This window comes from Equus przewalskii, chromosome 7 (assembly GCF_037783145.1).
Source record: "Equus przewalskii isolate Varuska chromosome 7, EquPr2, whole genome shotgun sequence".
Lineage (NCBI taxonomy): Eukaryota > Metazoa > Chordata > Mammalia > Perissodactyla > Equidae > Equus > Equus przewalskii.
Genome location: NC_091837.1, coordinates 24046412 through 24063692, shown reverse-complemented (window position 1 = coordinate 24063692; position 17281 = coordinate 24046412). Strand labels below are relative to the sequence as shown.

Below are 17281 nucleotides of genomic sequence, written 5' to 3'. Positions count from 1 at the left end.
CCGCGTTGCTATAGAAACTCTTATCACCACCCCTTTTCCTCCCAGCAAGCTGTGCGACGCGCCGGGCCTCATCCCTTTTGTGCCATCCGGGTCTCTCGCGCGAGCGATTTAGTCTGTGGCGAAGCGTCTTGGCGGCCGGTATTGTTGAAAGCGGCGAGTGGAGGCGCCGCGCTAGCGGCCAGGACTCTGGACTATGGCGGTAGGTGCTGAATCTGAGTTTAAAGCCGTGGATATTTTTCTACCACTCTCCAAAGAATGGGTGAACGGTTCCCAGAGCTGTTGTCCGCGCGCGTGTGTGGACAAAATGGCGCCGCGGCCTTCTTCTGCGCCCGCCATCATGGCTGCCTGCCGTAGGGAGGGGGAATAAGGCGGTGTCGGTGGGGGTGGGGAGCCGCAGGGAGTGTCTTTTCTTCCAGAACTTTCCTCATCTCTTTCCCAGCTCTGTCTTCTTTTCAGGCCACAGAACTGCCCCCAGTTTCGCTTAGTCGCTCTGGCTAGTGATTTGTATTGAGTTTCTTGAGGGCTTGGGAATTTATGTTGGCAATGGGGAAGGACCGGGGAAAAGAATGGGGAGCAGGGGTCGTCTCTGAAAAGTATTGTGTCAGAAAGGCGGTGTCTGTAAGAGACGGAAGGGGTGAAGAGAACAGTCTCGTACCGATAGTTTTTCCCTTCCCTCAGTAAGATGGTTCTGGTTGCATAATTTTGATTTAGTGTTCCGTCTATGAAAACCTTAGTTTATTCCTAAGGAGCTGGGGAAGGTGTTGCTGAAAGGGAGTAAAAATTCGACTTCATTAGGAGAGGGCTTTGGAACTACGAATTCTGATTGATGCTCCGTTTCCGAAGCGGCTCGTGATGTAATAATTTTGAATGAATTATCTTTGAGAAGTATTATCATCAAGCCCTATCTTTGGCGTTGTTCCTTTAAGAACCTTTCATTGGCCCATTTAATTTTAAATAAAAACTACAGTTCTTAAATTACCTTCTCTGAACAGTAAGCGTGTTTTGGGTATCAGATGCCCAATCTTAATGGATCGTGTTATTGTGTGGTTACTTCGTTTTTACTTATCCTGTTAAAAGAAAAATGCAAGCGTTTTGCGTTCCTTTCCACCGCCTGAAGTTTTCTCATTTTCAAAAGTAAATAAGACTATTAAACATAACGAAAAGTTTTTAGTTTACTCTTTCTGATCATTAGGGTATCAGGAATTAGGATGGTTTTCTGCGCCCCCCCCCCATACCTAAGTGAATTTAAAACCGATTTTTCTTTCATAAGGTGTCAAACACCTGACAGGCATTTGGTATTTGTGCAGCTAATCGATTTAATGGTTTCCTTTGTTTAGTATTTGGGGCCTCTTAATGTAGTTTAAAGAATAGTAGTATTTACTTGGGCTTAAATATTTTTACAAAATGAAATCGATTCAAACATTTGTTTCTGTAGTGCCTTGTTCAATAGACAGGATCCCCTGGAGAAGTGGCCTAGTATTAAATCCAGTGTTCCTTCTTTGCACTGGAAAAAGATTTGTATGCTTTGTCTTCAGCGTTATTAGGTTTTAAACAATATGTAATTTTAAGAAACAGTGGTGGCTTTCTAATAGAGCAAATGCTAGAGTGGAGGGCAGTTTTGCAGTTAGTATTTAAGATTTATCTGTAGAGTCCTACTAAATTGAAATAAAGCTTAGAAATTTTCTGGGAAATTTTAATATTCAATTGATTTTAAAAATTTGAATACTTTCATTATGCTACTATAAAATATCCTCATGGAAATAAAAGTTCTGCACGAGCTAAGTGGCTGCCTATCATTCGCATCTGTTTAGTGATAGGATGGTTTTCGTCGTCGTCCTGTTGTGTGTTCAGGTGAAAAGGGCTGCTTGGAGTAAGTTGTTAGCCTCTATCACAGAGCGCCTTCCCTTAAACCCAGGTCATTTCTCTTCCCTGTTGGCAGGCTTCTGTGATGTTAAGCATTGATTGAAAACATTTACTGTCTGGGAGAGATGCTGACTTTTCTGTGGGGAGATTGTTTTCACTTCTAGTCCCGATCTCTGTCAAAGTGAATGAGATATGCCACTGTTTCAGGAATGCTGTCTGGCAGAAAAATGGCACGTGCAGAGAAGTGACAGCAGTGCTTAAAGTTTTTTGCAATTGCTTTTATTTTACCAAGTATTGGCTTTACCAACACTTAACACATCATACGTGTGTCTGAAATAGTCCTTAAGGATAATAGTGAGACCAAGAATGAAAGAAAATAATCAATTGTAGTTGTGAAAATCAGGGTCATTCTTAATTGTGCTGATACTGCATCATTTGTTAATAGTGGACAGCAAAGAGAGTACCATCTTAGGCGAGTCAGCTAATGTTGCTGGATCTCATCTTTAAAATGAGAAAGTTGAAGTCGATTCTAAGGGATGAAAGCCTTTCAGCACAAAAATTTTATGATTCCAGAGATCAACCATACATAGAAAACTGGAGGAGCACATATGCTTGAATGAGACCTTGCCAGTACTTAGTTGCTTACGTCTGTTTCTTAATTTTGTTTTGTTTGTACCATTGTTAGAGGCTTAACAGATAGTTTGTTTTTCATCCCAACTAAGCTGTAAATCCTTTCTTTTAATTTATCCTTTTTATTCCTGGAATCTAGCATCGAGTTTGGCACACTGTTGACCCTCAGTAAACAAGTGTTGAAGTAATGCAACCTCTCACACCTCGTTTGTTAAGATACTCCCCATTTAGTTTATTCAGTGTTGGTTTCCTGGACTAATCTTCCAAAGGGAAAGAGAGTTCATTACCATGTGGTTATTCCTCCTGCTGAGAACGTACAATGATTTGCTGTTTATCCACTCCAGATTTCTTTTGTAAAGGGCAAGATAGTAAATATTTTAGACATTGTGGACCACATAACAGCTTCTGTCACATTCCTTGCTTGCTTGCTTGCTTTAACAACCCTTTTAAAAACGTTAAAACTATTCTTAGCCAAGGGTCAAGGGCCATAGTCTGCCAACCTTTGTCCTAAGTAATCGACCCTCCAGGCATATTGACCTATTTTCATATTTCCCCTCTGGTCAAATAGGTCACCACCATCCATCTTCCACATATTACTGGAAGTATTTTCCCTGCCTTTTATCAAAATTGGGAACTTTCAGATTCTAGTTTCTCCTTGAAGCTTTTTTCTGTGACTCATTTAAATCAATTTCTTCATTTGTGGTACTCTTGTTGTTTGTAATTTGGACCACACAGTTCAGTAAAGCCACAGAAATACTTTTTTTAATGGAAAAATAATAACTGGAATTTGTTTCTCAAACATTTATTGATTGATTTCTGTGCTGAGTACTATGTTATGAGCAAGGCAGGTGAAATTGCCTTCTGTAAACTGGAAAACAAAGAACTGATTCTCAGATGAAGGAGCTTACTCTTTGAGGTAAATCAGGTCTCTGGGAAAGAGTGTGTATGCTTGAGTACTGTTTTAATTTTTAAAAAAGTTATATTGTAATAACTTATAAAATGCTTTAAAGCAGAAACAACTTAATGTTTCCATAGCCCAGAGCATATGTGAGGAGAGGCAGACCATATATTGCAGCAGCACTGTGCCAAGGGGCTGTTTTCATTAAAGAGGGTTAATGAAATTAAGATTGGGTTCTCAGATAGGTAAGTTAATTTTCTGTTTATTCTTTTATAATATTTTAGAAGCGTTCTCTGCTGTTTTAAGATTTTCAGTCTTGAGTGTCTTCAACCTTTAACAACTCATTTAAAATGTCTTTTTAATTTATGCCAATTTAAAATAAAAATATTGGTAGTCAGCTAAATGAGTTCACAGATCTAAAATGGACTATATTTGCTCTGCTTGAATGTTTATTGGAAATACTTAGAACCTTTATTCCCCTCTTCCCCCATTGTTTTGAAAGTTATAAAAATAATGATTTAAAAAATTAAAGACACGTCAGTGTAACAACATGTCTCTCTTTGGTGTTGGGTTAGTCATTTCAATTTATTTAGATTTATTTATCAGGTACAAAGCATGTTTAGCTACTTGGAAATCAGCCATTCTGATTTACTGATTTTATTTCATTTTTATTTTTTTGCTTTTATTTTTATTTTATCTCAAGGATGACTATTTTCCCTCCCCTCCCTCTCTTTTAAGTAATTGGATACATTTTAAATGTAATTAGAAACTTATAATCATTTTTCTTTAAATTTTTAGGCTAGTGATACAGAACGAGACGGCCTAGCCCCAGAAAAGACTTCCCCAGATAGAGATAAGAAAAAAGAGCAGTCAGATGTATCTGTTTCTCCTAGAGCCTCAAAACATCATTATTCAAGATCACGATCAAGGTCAAGAGAAAGAAAACGAAAGTCAGGTATGAATTGTTGGAAATGGTGATTACCAGCATTTGTTATGATCCATGTAGACATGTGTATAAGACGTAAGTTTAGTTTATTGATGTAATTGATGTGTTCTTCCCAGTTGAAAAATGAATAATGAAAGTGAATTGGTAATTTTCTGGAGAATTTTTCAGTTATGAAAAATACAAATGTCCTAATGCAGAGGTTTTATAACGTGTGCAAAGGCAAAAATATATGCTTAAATTTGTCATGGTAACTATTTGTTAACCCTAAGATGTTTAAGTTTCATTCTTTGAACGCTGGCAAAATAATATTTTAAAAGATGTAGTCTGGGCAGTGGTATATTATTCTGAATTTATTTAACATTCTTTGATGTAAATTGGAAGAACATTTTTAACTTTGTTTTTCTTTTTAACTTAATGTTAGAATATTTCTAAAGCAAGAGGTTTGACTGTTTTGAACTGCTCCTTGTTTACTTTTAAAAAACAACTGAGGTGGTATAGAAAGGATGGTGTTTTGCTATTAAAAAAAAAAAACAGTATTGTTACTTAATGAAGAGGTTAAGTGATAAGTAGAATAGTAACAAGTTTAAAAGTTTTAAGACCTGGGCTCTAGTTATTTATCCTTTGCATGGATAATCATCTACAAAATGGTTGAAATAGAATTTTTATATATGTAAAACTAGACAGTATTATAACCAGTTTTGAGTGGAAATTTTTCTAAACTATAACATCCTTTTGAGTACTTAGAACATATCAAATGTCATTCAACCTATTTATTTTCTTTTGCCTTCTTTGTTTTGTTCTTAATTGTTAACCTCTGATAAGTCCTTTTATATGTTTGATATGGACTAAGAAACAAGATGGGCTAGTCATAGAATGTTTTGTAAATACTAATACTCTGTAACCTCCTAAAAGACTATATCTGTTTTGACTTGCCATGGAACTTTTTTTTGCGTATTTCTGTGTCTCGGTTATATTCTGGTTTATTCAGATGGCTTGGTTTTTCGCATATGTACAGTATTAATATAGTAGAATAATCCCATCACTGCTGTAAAAACTATATTCTTTAGAAGATGACTAGTAAGTAGAATCTTTAGTTAGCCAAATGGACTGAAATTGTTCTTTATGTGAGTATTGGAATTTGTGTTTGAGATGCTTCTGTATTTTTGTTTATGGTGAATTTTTGTATGTATTCACAGATAACGAAGGAAGAAAACACAGGAGCCGGAGCAGAAGCAAAGAGGTAATTAACACTTTGTAGTGAATAGGCACTTTAAAATACTTATAAAGTATCTGGTAGAAATGTTTGTGTGAATATATATATTGTCAAGGTAAGTACCAAAACTTGAAATTTAAAAGGTTAATTGAGTTATAAAATAAGCATGATTTGGATTCATCATTTTTCAAGAAGATAGTTGTTTATGTGAAACGTTCATTCAAAAACTATTAATTTTATTATCTTGTGAAAATATTCACAATAAAAATTTCATATGAAGAATATAATTCGTTTTTTTAGCCCTGTCACACAGAGCTTCCATTAATCTGAGGTCCCGAGTGTCCTTATGCCTGACGACTGCTCAGGATTTTTAAGTAATAATCATCTTTAAGTAGCAATACCCTAGATATCTATGGGCTGCTTTCTCTTCATGGAAGGTAACAAGAGTCCTCTTTTCCTTAGTAAACTAGTTTAATTCCCCTAATAGTAGTATTGAATTTTGAAATAAAAGTGTCAGTGAGGGACAGCTGGAAAGGTGGCGGTGACAGCAAAACTTGAGGAAAAAGGCAGCTGCTGTGTTGCAGAGGAGTTAACTTGTTCACCCACCTGAGAAGACAAGGAAAGAGCCAACAAGGAAGAGCAGAAGTAGCAGCCAAAAAGGGAGGAGAAGAGTCTCATGGGGGCTGGGCAAGGGACTCCTAAAACAAGTGTGGGCAGGGACTTCACCTCTTCCCCTAATGGAAGCTCTGTTAAATTTTTAATTTAGGAGAGTTTTTGTGAAAATGACTATTTTGTTTAGCTCACATGATAACATTTCTATAATAAATCATACTCAGCGTGCTAATGCGCGAAGAGACTGAACTGAAGACGCTGCAGACTCAGATAGCAAAATAATAAGCCTACTTCATGATAAGGTAACTATTAGTCATTCAAACTCCTATTTCCCTTAAGTATATCTTAAATCAGTTAAGGGTTTTAATGGTTTTTTTTTTTTTTTTTCATTATTAATAGTAATGTTATGTTTGGAAAATTGGTTTGAAATAAACTCTAAAACCTTTGGAAGTTAAACCGCTTAAAGCTTTTCCAGTTTGCTACTATATGGCAAAATCAAGGAAATACTGTTTTATCAGCTCTTAGAAAAGAGAACTGGCAATGAAACTAAAATTTAGATGTGTCTCCAGGTCTCTCATAACTTTCTGCAAAATAATAAATTACATATTATGATCCTTTTCAGATATGTCCTCATGCATGTTCCAAAATGTTTGGCTAAGTTTTTAGTTTTTAAGAAAAGTTAATCTTGAGTAGAAAGAAATATGCTATCGCCTATTTTGGGAAACATGAGATAATTGTCCTATTGTGGTGGAAAAGCCGTGGCCTGGGCATCAGAAGAACATGGGGTCTGGGTTCAGCTCTGCTACTGTGTAGCTTTGTGACTTTAGATCTTAGGTTAGTCATACATAAAGTACAGAATTAGAGAGTCTGAGTTCCTTCCAGCTTTAAAATTGTGATTCTGAGATGTCCAACATTTTAAGCTTTAGCTCCAAGATGGATTCGACAAATCTTAATGTGGGGAAATCTAGTATTTAGCACTTCCTAATTTAGTATGTGAGTGTAGAATGGAGACTTGATCATACAATTAATTTTAGCTCAGTCTCTGAATGCATATGTTGTAGAAGTGAAAGCCTTGGTTTTTAATCTTTGAGAGTATGGGGGAAGTGTGTATTGTAGAATGCTATAGGGATTAATTATGTTATACCTAGTTTGATTTCATAAAAATTAAAACAGATACGGTTGCCATTTTCTACCCTAGGTACATGAAAAATGTAATAGAACTCCAAGCCTGTTGGGATATTGCAAGATGAAAAGTGATTGCTTCACAGTTTAGACATTGGGAGAAAAATCAAGAGCCGTCTTGTAGAGAGGATGTGACAGTATAGCTATAAAAAGGACACTTCAACTCTGCGTAAAGTAATTTGAAATTGCAGAAAATATTAATACTTAGATGAATTTTACTTAGCTACCTAATTTGAAATGCGTTTTTCTGGTGCATTTCCTTGTGTCCTTATTGTCTTCATTATTGTTAATTTTTTAAACCTAATATTCTGTACTCTGGATTTAAAAGTTGATGTTTACACATTGTCTATTTCTCTAAAAGGTTTGTTGAAAAATTTAAAAGTTTTGTTATATGTGTACTTCCCTTATTCTTTTAGATTAAAGAAACATCAGTGATTCCTCTTTTTCTGACATAATGGTTTTTGAATATTATTTCAACTTCGAAAATTACTGTTTTAATTGCGGTATTGGAAATATTTGGGGGAGGAAACTGCATTTGGGGGGTTTATAAAGAAAAAGTAAAGTTAGTAATATATCTCTGCAACATTTGGGTGATGTGAAACTAGATCATTTTTTTTATTTGCCACACACTCCTAAGGTTACTAATGTTGCATCACAACATTTTTGTCTACTGATACCCATACTAACTCTCTTTGTTGCACTATTTTCCTGAAAGAACCAACTTCTTCTTAAAACAGGCAAGAAGACATGAATCCAAAGATAAGTCCTCTAAGAAACACAAGTCTGAGGAACATAATGACAAAGAACATTCTTCTGATAAAGGAAGAGAGCGGCTAAATTCATCTGAAAATGGTGAGGACAGACACAAACGCAAAGAAAGAAAGTCATCAAGAGGCAGAAGTCACTCAAGATCTAGGTCTCGTGAAAGGTGAGAAGTTTTGGTGTTTATAAGTCAGTGCCCCATAAAGAACTCCTAAATTACATAAAGCTCATTAACCCAGCAATACCCAAGAAAATCTTAGAGAATTGATATTTCTTGTTAACCTGACCTATCTCTTTGCCCACTAATGTCTGCTAATAGCTGAAGTCTTTGGGGCTTTGCTTTCTGATAAAGGCAAAAATGTCATCCAAGACTGGGGGATAAAGGATGATTATGATTAATATATTTAGTTAGCAACTATATATTTTTTTAACTTCTTGATTTATCTGTCTCTTGCAGTGAAAAAAATCATTGCTCACTATATTTTTGTAGTTTAAGCCAATATAACAGTGCTTTTACATTCCTGATGTAGGATTTGTTTGCTGCTAAACTCTAATCTAGACTTTGTTTTGTGGTATAGGTTAAAAGAGTTTTGAGAAAGTGGGTCACGGCTCAGATTTGTGGGATTTTTGTTTTTAAGAAGCCAATGCTTACCATATATTTAGAGGTTTCTGTGCGGAATGTATGTGTGTAGTATCAGATTCAGTCAAAATTTTTCAGTAGTAGATTAACTTGATTATCATTCTTAAATTTTATAAATACTTTGGTTAAGGCAATAAACTTTAAACTGTTAAACACAATCTTAAGCTGGGATAGTATACGTTGTGTTTTTGACATGTTATAGCTTTACTGTGTTCCCTAGGAGCCATCATCAAACATGAAAAAGTCCATTTTTTGTTATAACCCCTTCCATTAAAAACCTCAATTATCCTTTCTATAACAGTACAGAGTAGTATGCCAGTCTTGATTGCATACACTACAGATAACTGATAATGTCTGTAATTGAAGACATCACTGTTAAGTGACTACAAATTTGTGTACTTGAATTTCAGGCGTCATCGTAGTAGAAGCAGGGAGCGGAAGAAGTCAAGATCCAGGAGTAGGGAGCGGAAGAAGTCAAGATCCAGAAGCAGAGAGAGGAAGAAATCACGATCCAGAAGCAGGGAAAGAAAACGTCGGATCCGATCCCGTTCCCGCTCGAGATCAAGACATAGGCATAGGAGTAGAAGCAGGAGTAGGACAAGGAGTAGAAGTCGGTAGGTGTTCATCATTTTCAATAAAAATCAAATAGGCCCCTCACAGGGTCTGTTTTTCTTCTATCAATCTGAGAATATTAGATTATGGGTCTGAATCTTGTTTATAAATGATAAAATATTTTAATTGCATTCTGACCAATAAAGAACGAGCCTAAATACTTGTCTGGCATTCCTACATGTTCTCATTTGATCAGATCTATTGTGAAGTGCAGGTAAGCATAGTTCTATTAAAATGACTTCAGTTGTTTTGAACACTGAATTCATTATGTTAATTTTGTAATCACAATACAGTCATGCCTTGCTCAACAACAGGGATACGTTCTGAGAACTGCGTTGTCGGGCGATTTTGCTGTCATGCGAACATTATAGAGTATGCTTACCCAAACCCAGATGGTATAACCTACCACTCATCTAGGCTATGTGGTACTAATCTCATGGGACCGCTGTTGTATATTTGTTTCAACATTGATCAAAACATTGTTAGGTGATGCCTGACTGTAATTGATTTTGATTCAACAACGTAATTAGTCCTTGGCTATACTGAGGTATGTAAAATATGATTTATTACAGTGATCGAAAGAAGAGAATTGAGAAACCAAGAAGATTTAGCAGAAGTTTAAGCCGAACTCCCAGTCCACCTCCCTTCAGAGGCAGAAATACAGCGATGGATGCACAAGAAGCTTTAGCTAGGAGGTGTGTATGTTGTTATTTGATGCATTTTTTCCTTTCACAACTTCAAGTAGATACTCAATTGTGTGGACAAAGTGAGTACTTTCAGTCAGAGGAAATTCCAGTAATTAATCTAACCGTGACTGCTGGGGCATCTTTGTGATCTGGAAGTAATGGCTTGTCAGTTCTCACTCTTAAACGTTGAGTTGTTCCCACAGCAGGGCAGATTGTCGGATCTGCAGCAGTTCCTCTTTGCTTCGTGATTAACTGATTCATTCTTCTCAAATCCGGTCTCCTAAATATTTTGTTTGAAGTTCAAACTGTTTTTTAAATCTTACGGGAGAGCTGTTAATTTTGCCTCTAAAACTGCTCTGTGTTTACTTTTTTTCTTCCTCAAAACAGTCTGAAAGAAGAAGTAGAATTCTGTCAATAGTTGTCTTATTTTGAAGGTGGCAAATAATAAACATTATAAGCCAATTTATTTGCTCCTGTAAATTTCACTGCTGCTAGCATAAGGAGATCATTGTATTTTTTAGTTTTTTAATATTTCTAGGATGAATGATTCTGGGACTACACACACAGGGCTGGGCTGTCTGACTGAAATCTGCAAAACCATTGAAAGAATTGCCTCATATAAAGAGGCAAGAAATAAAGTAAAATCCAATTGCTTCTTTGCAGGTTTTCCCATATTCTGAAAACTATACGCTTGATTTTGATTTTTTTCTTTATGAAATTGAGTTTGTATTTTTTTTTCATTACAAACATACAGTTATCACAATGTAACCTGATGAGCTGCTGCCCTGTGAACCCAGCCTGGCAGAAACTCCAGCTGAACAGCAGCAGCAGCAGCAAAGGTGTGAGCTCACCCCTTCTTCATTCCATTCACCTTAGTGAATGGTGTTAGTTCCAAACCTGCAATGGCCATTTTAAGTATGCAGCCAGTAGTAGTCAATTAAATTTTCTTTCTGAAACTAAAATCAAAAAAATTAGGAAATAATTTGCTGTAGCATCTGGACAGATTTACAAAGAATGGTTCATTAACTCTGACCAGTATTTTTTAAGCCCTAAAATTTTCTCTTATTTATTATGAGTTTGTTTATTGTGTTTTAATTTTTTGATCTTAGTAAAGCTGAAGCTGTTACTAGCATCTAAAAGTTTTTTGACTTAAAATGACAAATCTACTTAGTGATTTTCAGGTGACGAGTTTATGTGAAATACTCTAATTTCAGAATTCCAGACTACTCATTGGCACCTTGAAATTTGAAGGGAAGTCTTTTGTTAATAAAGAACTATGTAGACCATTTTTTGTTTGTTCCTTTTTTGTTTTTAGATAAGGACAGAGTTTTAAAACTGTTTTAGAAATATTTTTAATATCTATGAAGCTGCACTTTAGTGTCACCCCTAATCAGAAACTTTTATTCCTCAGGACAAGGTCAAGTCTATCCTGTATCTTTCTTGCATATGTACTCAATAAAAGGAATAAAATTATAGATTATTCTGTTCCTTTTATGTAAATGTCAGCAGTTGTTCGAACAAATGCCAATTTACTACCACTATATTTTACTGCCCATAGCTCCCCAAAACAAAACAAAAAAAAACCTTTTCCCCAGTCCTTTCCCCTTTATACTATATTAGAGGAGGAAGGTGTGGTGGTTAAACTTATGATTGGTAAATCACAGAATTCTTCAAAGAAAAGGAATTTCTTTTTCAGGAATCATTATGAAGATGATATTACTTAGGATTTGCTATGTGTATTCATTAGTGAGTTTAGTGTGAACCAGAATTTGTTTTTATTTTCTTTTGGAATGAATTTGTGCTTCACGTTTCCAGTTCCTTGCTGCCAAAAGTAATTTGCTAATATCGAGGGTTTTTCTACCATTTTATTGGATTATAGAGAATGGCATTTAGGGTTTGCTTTCTTTTTTTTCAGTTTTGGCTTTTAAATTTTTATTGAATTGAAGACTATATGCTAAAGTCTGTTTAAATACAAAAATCATTATCTGCATGTTTTGATTGGCCTTATCCTGTGTCAGCCTCCCCCAAGAAGCATTTAGGTAATTCTGTAAATATTGTTTACTGCTTAACATGCATTAAGATTTACTTGGTTCTCAATATGTTATTAGCAAGATTTAATTTTATTCTTTTTTCTGTAACCAGCACTGATAAGGTGGAATAATTTTTATTTATTTATTTTTACCATTCTCTCTGGGAACTGTGTATATAAATACTATTCCGGTTTTTGGATATTTAGTGAACTAAAAACATGTTTAAAATCAGTATTGAAATATTCTTTAACTGTGACTGATACTGTCTTAAGAATGATTGCTTTTTTCCCCACATGCAGATATCTATTTGGGGAAGGTGTTAATTTAAAATTCTATATATAAAGTGTTTTATGTCTATGCATGTGTACGTGTAGAGAAATAGCAAGATAAATACTGGTTTTATATTGTTATTTTAAATTTATATTGTTTTAAATTGTCTTTGACAGATTGGAAAGGGCAAAGAAATTACAAGAACAGCGAGAAAAGGAAATGGTTGAGAAACAAAAACAACAAGAAATAGCTGCAGGTAATTTTTTTATTATGGAAGTATATGGAATTTCTCTGTGGAAAATTTGAGAAGTTTAGAAACGTAATAGGAAGAAAATCACCCATGGTCTCTACTACCCAACAGTACATCATAAACGTATTTTTTTATTACTGTAATATGAACATCTTATTTTTAGTCTTGCTTCCCTACCTCATAAAATCTTTTCCCCTTTTTTTTGAATGTTTTGAGGGGTTTAAAAATAATTTTTTTTCCCTTTTTCTACCCAGAGCCCACCAGTACACAGTTGTATATTTTAGTTGTGGGTCCTTCTAGTTGTGGCATGTGGGACGCCACCTCAGTATGGCTTGATGAGCAGTGCTACATCCCCACTCAGGATATGAACTGGAGAAACCCTGGGCCACCGAAACAGAATGTGCAAACTTAACCTCTCGGCCACGGAGCCAACCCCCTACTCTGTAAAATCTTCATGCATATGTATTTCTGACTTGTTTGATGCAGATAATTTTGAAAAGTAAATAGTGACTACTCTTATTTATGTGGCACTTTAGCCATCACTGCACATCTTTTAGTTATGATTTTGGAAATGTAGTATATTAAAGATGAACTGTGTATTGTCTTACTATTTAAGAAATCAGGGGCTGGCCCAGGGGCTGAGTGGTTGGGTTCGCACACTCTGCTTTGGCGGCCCAGGGTTTCGCCGGTTCGAATCCTGGGTGTGGACATGGCACCGCTCATCAGGCCATGCTGAGGCGACATCCCACATGTCACATCTAGAAGGATCCACAACTAAAAATACACAACTGTGTACAGGGGGGCTTTGGGAGAAAAAGGAAAAAAAAAAATCTTATCAAAAAAAGAGTTTTTAGGTATAACATGAACATTGTCTCTGGATGATTAAAGGTGATCAGAGTTTACTGTTGAATTGTATGAAATATAATTTGCAAAGTGTCTTGTTTTTTGATATTGCTAGTAAATAGTGGTACTTTTTAAAATAATCTAAAACTGCTGTTTTGTCAATACATAATTATAACAGTTTTCATAACTGGATTCCCATAATGTTAGTAATTTAAGGACTTTTTAAGCTTATATTTTGGACTGATAGAAAAATATGTCATTAGAACAATCTTTTTACAGATTGACTCAACCGCTTTAAAATGGAAATAGCAGGCATGGCACTTAACTTTTATAGAGTTGGGCTTAGTATCTGTTTAATGTGCATAATACCTGTTGAATGTTTTTATGTTTATTTTAATCTTTTTGGTGAGGAAGATTGGCCCTGAGCTAGCATCTGTCGCCAATCTTCCTCTTTTTGCTTGAGGAAGATTGTCACTGAGCAAAAATCTTTGCCAATTTTCCTCTGTTTTGTATGTGGGACACCACCACAGCATGCCTTAATGAGTGGTGTGCAAGTCCACGCCTGGGATCCGAACCTGTGAATCCCAGGCCACTGAAGCAGAGTGAGCACTGCACCACTGGGCTGACCCCCTTGCTTAATGTTTTTAAATGTTTATTAGGAGTTTCAAATGAGATGTCTGTGAAATCATTTCTTAAGCTATAAAGAACTATACAAATAAAAGTTTTTACTGCGTTGTAAGTTTAGCTACAGGCACCATAGTTTGTTTCCATTGAAATCATATACGTTTTTACTATTTGCAGAATTCTGTTTGTCCTCAGAGAAATAGATGAAGTTTTGGTGTATATGTAAGGGATCATAGAGATACATCCATCGATGAATACATTCGATAAATGTTTGCTAAAGTGTTATTTGCTTTGTAAGCTAAAAATCATTTCTTTATATTTGGTGAAAATATCCTGCCTTTCTGCAGATTAGTAGCTTATATTAAAAAAATTGTATTACTGTAGATCAGGTTTGTTTTAGTTAGGCTTAATATCCATATTCATCTCCTCTTTCAGCAGCTGCAGCTACTGGAGGTTCCGTTCTCAATGTTGCTGCCCTTTTGGCATCAGGAACGCAAGTAACTCCTCAGATAGCCATGGCAGCTCAAATGGCAGCCCTGCAAGCTAAAGCTTTGGCAGAGACCGGAATAGCTGTACCTAGCTATTATAACCCAGCAGCTGTGAATCCAATGAAATTTGCTGAACAAGAGAAAAAGAGAAAGATGCTTTGGCAAGGCAAGAAAGAAGGGGTAAGTTCTCTTATTCCTTTTATAATTTATTTCTAAGTAGCAGTTGCTTAGAAAAACAAGTCTGAGTTGGAAAAGATCAGTTTCAGTATATCTTTTTTCTGAGAACCCAACTGGAATAGTTTTATGTGCCACAAATATTTAATACTGGGGGGGAAATGCATGATGTAAGTCAAGCTTTCAAAGAAAATCAGTAGTACTGTGCATCTATTAAGGGTAAAGAGGCTCTTTAGCTTAGGTGTTTTTATAAAAACCTAAGTATTTAAGGTATAAAAAAAGTATTTTATGAAGTACTTCTATTTCTTTGCATCATTAATCTATAATAGAAACCTTAAAATAATTATAAACTTTTACATTGATAGAATGCCATAAGTGCTTTTGTTTCTTTTACTTAGACTGTATTAGGGAGAAATTTAATATCCTAATAAAAAATATTCAAGTTTTACATATTCTAAAAGCTCAGTGTTTCTTAACAGGACAAATCCCAGTCTGCTGAAATATGGGAAAAATTGAATTTTGGAAACAAGGACCAAAATGTCAAATTTAGGAAATTAATGGGTATTAAGGTGAGTTATACACTTTGTATTAAAATTAATGTTAACTTAGATTTTCAGGGTAACATTGGTTTTCAAAAATTATTTCGATGATGTGTCAACTTGGTATTTTCTAGTGCTTTTTTTGTTTATGTTCTCCAAATTAGTTTTGCAGAGTTAAAATATATTTTCATCACTAGTTGTCAATGCTAATTGTTCGATTTGAATTAACATGTTTGTTGATTATTACTGAGTTTTTATACCTTAGGTAAACCTTGTTTGACATTATAAGCTTCTTTTAGCAAATAAAAATGAAATTGTGAAAAGGAATTAATGAATTTGCTGAAAAAAATACTCTTCCATTTAAGGTTAACTGGACTTGGTGGGGTAGAATCTTCTTAATGTTTGAAGTTTCAAGGAATCTCTTTTTCAAAGATGTTGAAAATTGGTTTTTTGCTGAATGAAGTGTAAATAGACAAATACAGTATTAGATTTCATACAGCCACGTGGAAAGATCCACAAATGGTTTTTACTAAGGGAGTTGGTTTTTTATTGAAGGGTTATTTTATTAAAATAAGCTGCACTGAGCTGGCTAATCTTGAACATTCCAGAGGACCTTTGCATTTCCTGTTAGCCTTCCCTGCACTATTCTTCCATCAGCTACCTGCATGAGTATTTTTCTTATTTCTGGTTTCTGTTCAAATACCACCTTTTTAGAGTCCTTTCTCACCTGCTTTTTTTAAAGTAGCAAATACTCCATTTCCATTTACTACTGTACTTTTCTCTGAGGCATTTATTGATGCACTGTCTGGCATGTTCTACGTGTTCTTCCTTATGCCCACTAAGATTAAGTTGATTTTCGTTACATCCTGCTCTATCCCACTACTCCATAGATACTGAATGAGTGGATGGAAGCTAAGTAATTAGGGTCAAATATGTATCCTAAAGATGCAGTTTACCAGTACTGTCAAGTGACAGCACTTTTTATTTCCATCTGAATCCATTTTAATAATACATTGCATGTCTGATATTTAGAGTGAAGATGAAGCTGGATGTAGTTCGGTTGATGAAGAAAGTTACAAGACTTTGAAACAACAGGAAGAAGTATTTAGAAATCTGGATGCTCAGTATGAAATGGCAAGATCACAAACACACACACAGAGAGGAATGGGATTGGGTTTCACATCATCAATGCGAGGAATGGATGCAGTTTGAAAAAGATCACGCTTAATGTTTGGGACTTTATAGACTTCTGGTTCTGATGTCAGTCCTTGTTCACCAAACAGCTAGCATTCTAGCTTGCATGGGTGTTGCATTGACTTTAATTTATTGAAAAATACGATTTTTTGTAAATATCAGATCAGTGATACTGGTGTTAGTGTTGTAATCAGGTTAAACCCACTTCCATTAAACTTGACAGGATTATAGAAGGACAATATTTTTTAGTTCATGAATTCTACTTTTCAAATATATAAAAGCTGCAGGTGGGATAAAATCTCATGTGGATTTTTCGTGTACGCTGTCTTGTGTACTTTTGTACTTAACCTTGTACAGTTATTTTCATCTCTTGAAACATGAGGAAATGTTATGTAGATGTTCTTTAGAAGATCTGGCCATTTGGTACATAACCCAGCACACATGAGCTGGGTGGTGGTGATAATAAAAATCGTTTTCTCAAAACTCGTGTTAATTTAAGTTACCGGAATTCTTATTTAAATTTGTTTTATGGTTTCTGTAGCATTTTGCAGTTGCTGTTAGAAAACACTGGCTAGAAATTCCTCTTTTTTTTTTTTTTTTTTTTAAAGAACAGTTAACTATACTACAGGCGATACCATGGTGAGCAAGAATGTAAAAGGAAGTTGGGAGGAGTAAAATTTATTAAAATAATACTGTTTTCTTACTATTATAAGGGACAGAATTGGTGTACAGTATTTGTTAAATATTCCATATGTTATTCAGGAAATAGATTAATACTTTAAAGGGATGTAAGCACTTTTATTTTAATAAAGTGCCTTATAACAA

General features: G+C 35.1%; 1 protein-coding gene across 6 annotated transcripts; it reads left to right on the top strand.

Annotated features, from left to right (window-relative positions):
* The first annotated feature begins 2 nt into the window (after window positions 1-2).
* Window positions 3-17281, top strand: RSRC2 (arginine and serine rich coiled-coil 2). Of its 6 annotated transcripts, none has more exons than XM_008507861.2 (11): window positions 44-199; window positions 4190-4346; window positions 5534-5577; window positions 6387-6464; window positions 8060-8272; window positions 9157-9360; window positions 9931-10053; window positions 12521-12600; window positions 14497-14729; window positions 15203-15292; window positions 16295-17281. In XM_008507861.2, exons 4-11 carry the CDS (start codon window positions 6457-6459, stop codon window positions 16472-16474), a joined length of 1131 nt encoding a protein of 376 aa, XP_008506083.1. In that variant the 5' UTR covers window positions 44-199; window positions 4190-4346; window positions 5534-5577; window positions 6387-6456; the 3' UTR covers window positions 16475-17281. The 6 variants fall into 6 exon arrangements, with proteins under 6 accessions (XP_008506065.1, XP_070485260.1, XP_070485261.1 ...); XM_070629161.1 differs by having other exon boundaries at window positions 74-199; window positions 14500-14729; XM_008507843.2 differs by lacking the exon at window positions 6387-6464 and having other exon boundaries at window positions 3-199; window positions 8082-8272.

Excerpts from the sequence above, each read along its gene's own strand:
- RSRC2 (XM_008507843.2), top strand. Across the intron at positions 4,347-5,533 it reads AGAAAGAAAACGAAAGTCAG|ATAACGAAGGAAGAAAACAC; the intron begins GTATGAATTGTT and ends ATGTATTCACAG. Across the intron at positions 14,730-15,202 it reads GGCAAGGCAAGAAAGAAGGG|GACAAATCCCAGTCTGCTGA; the intron begins GTAAGTTCTCTT and ends GTTTCTTAACAG.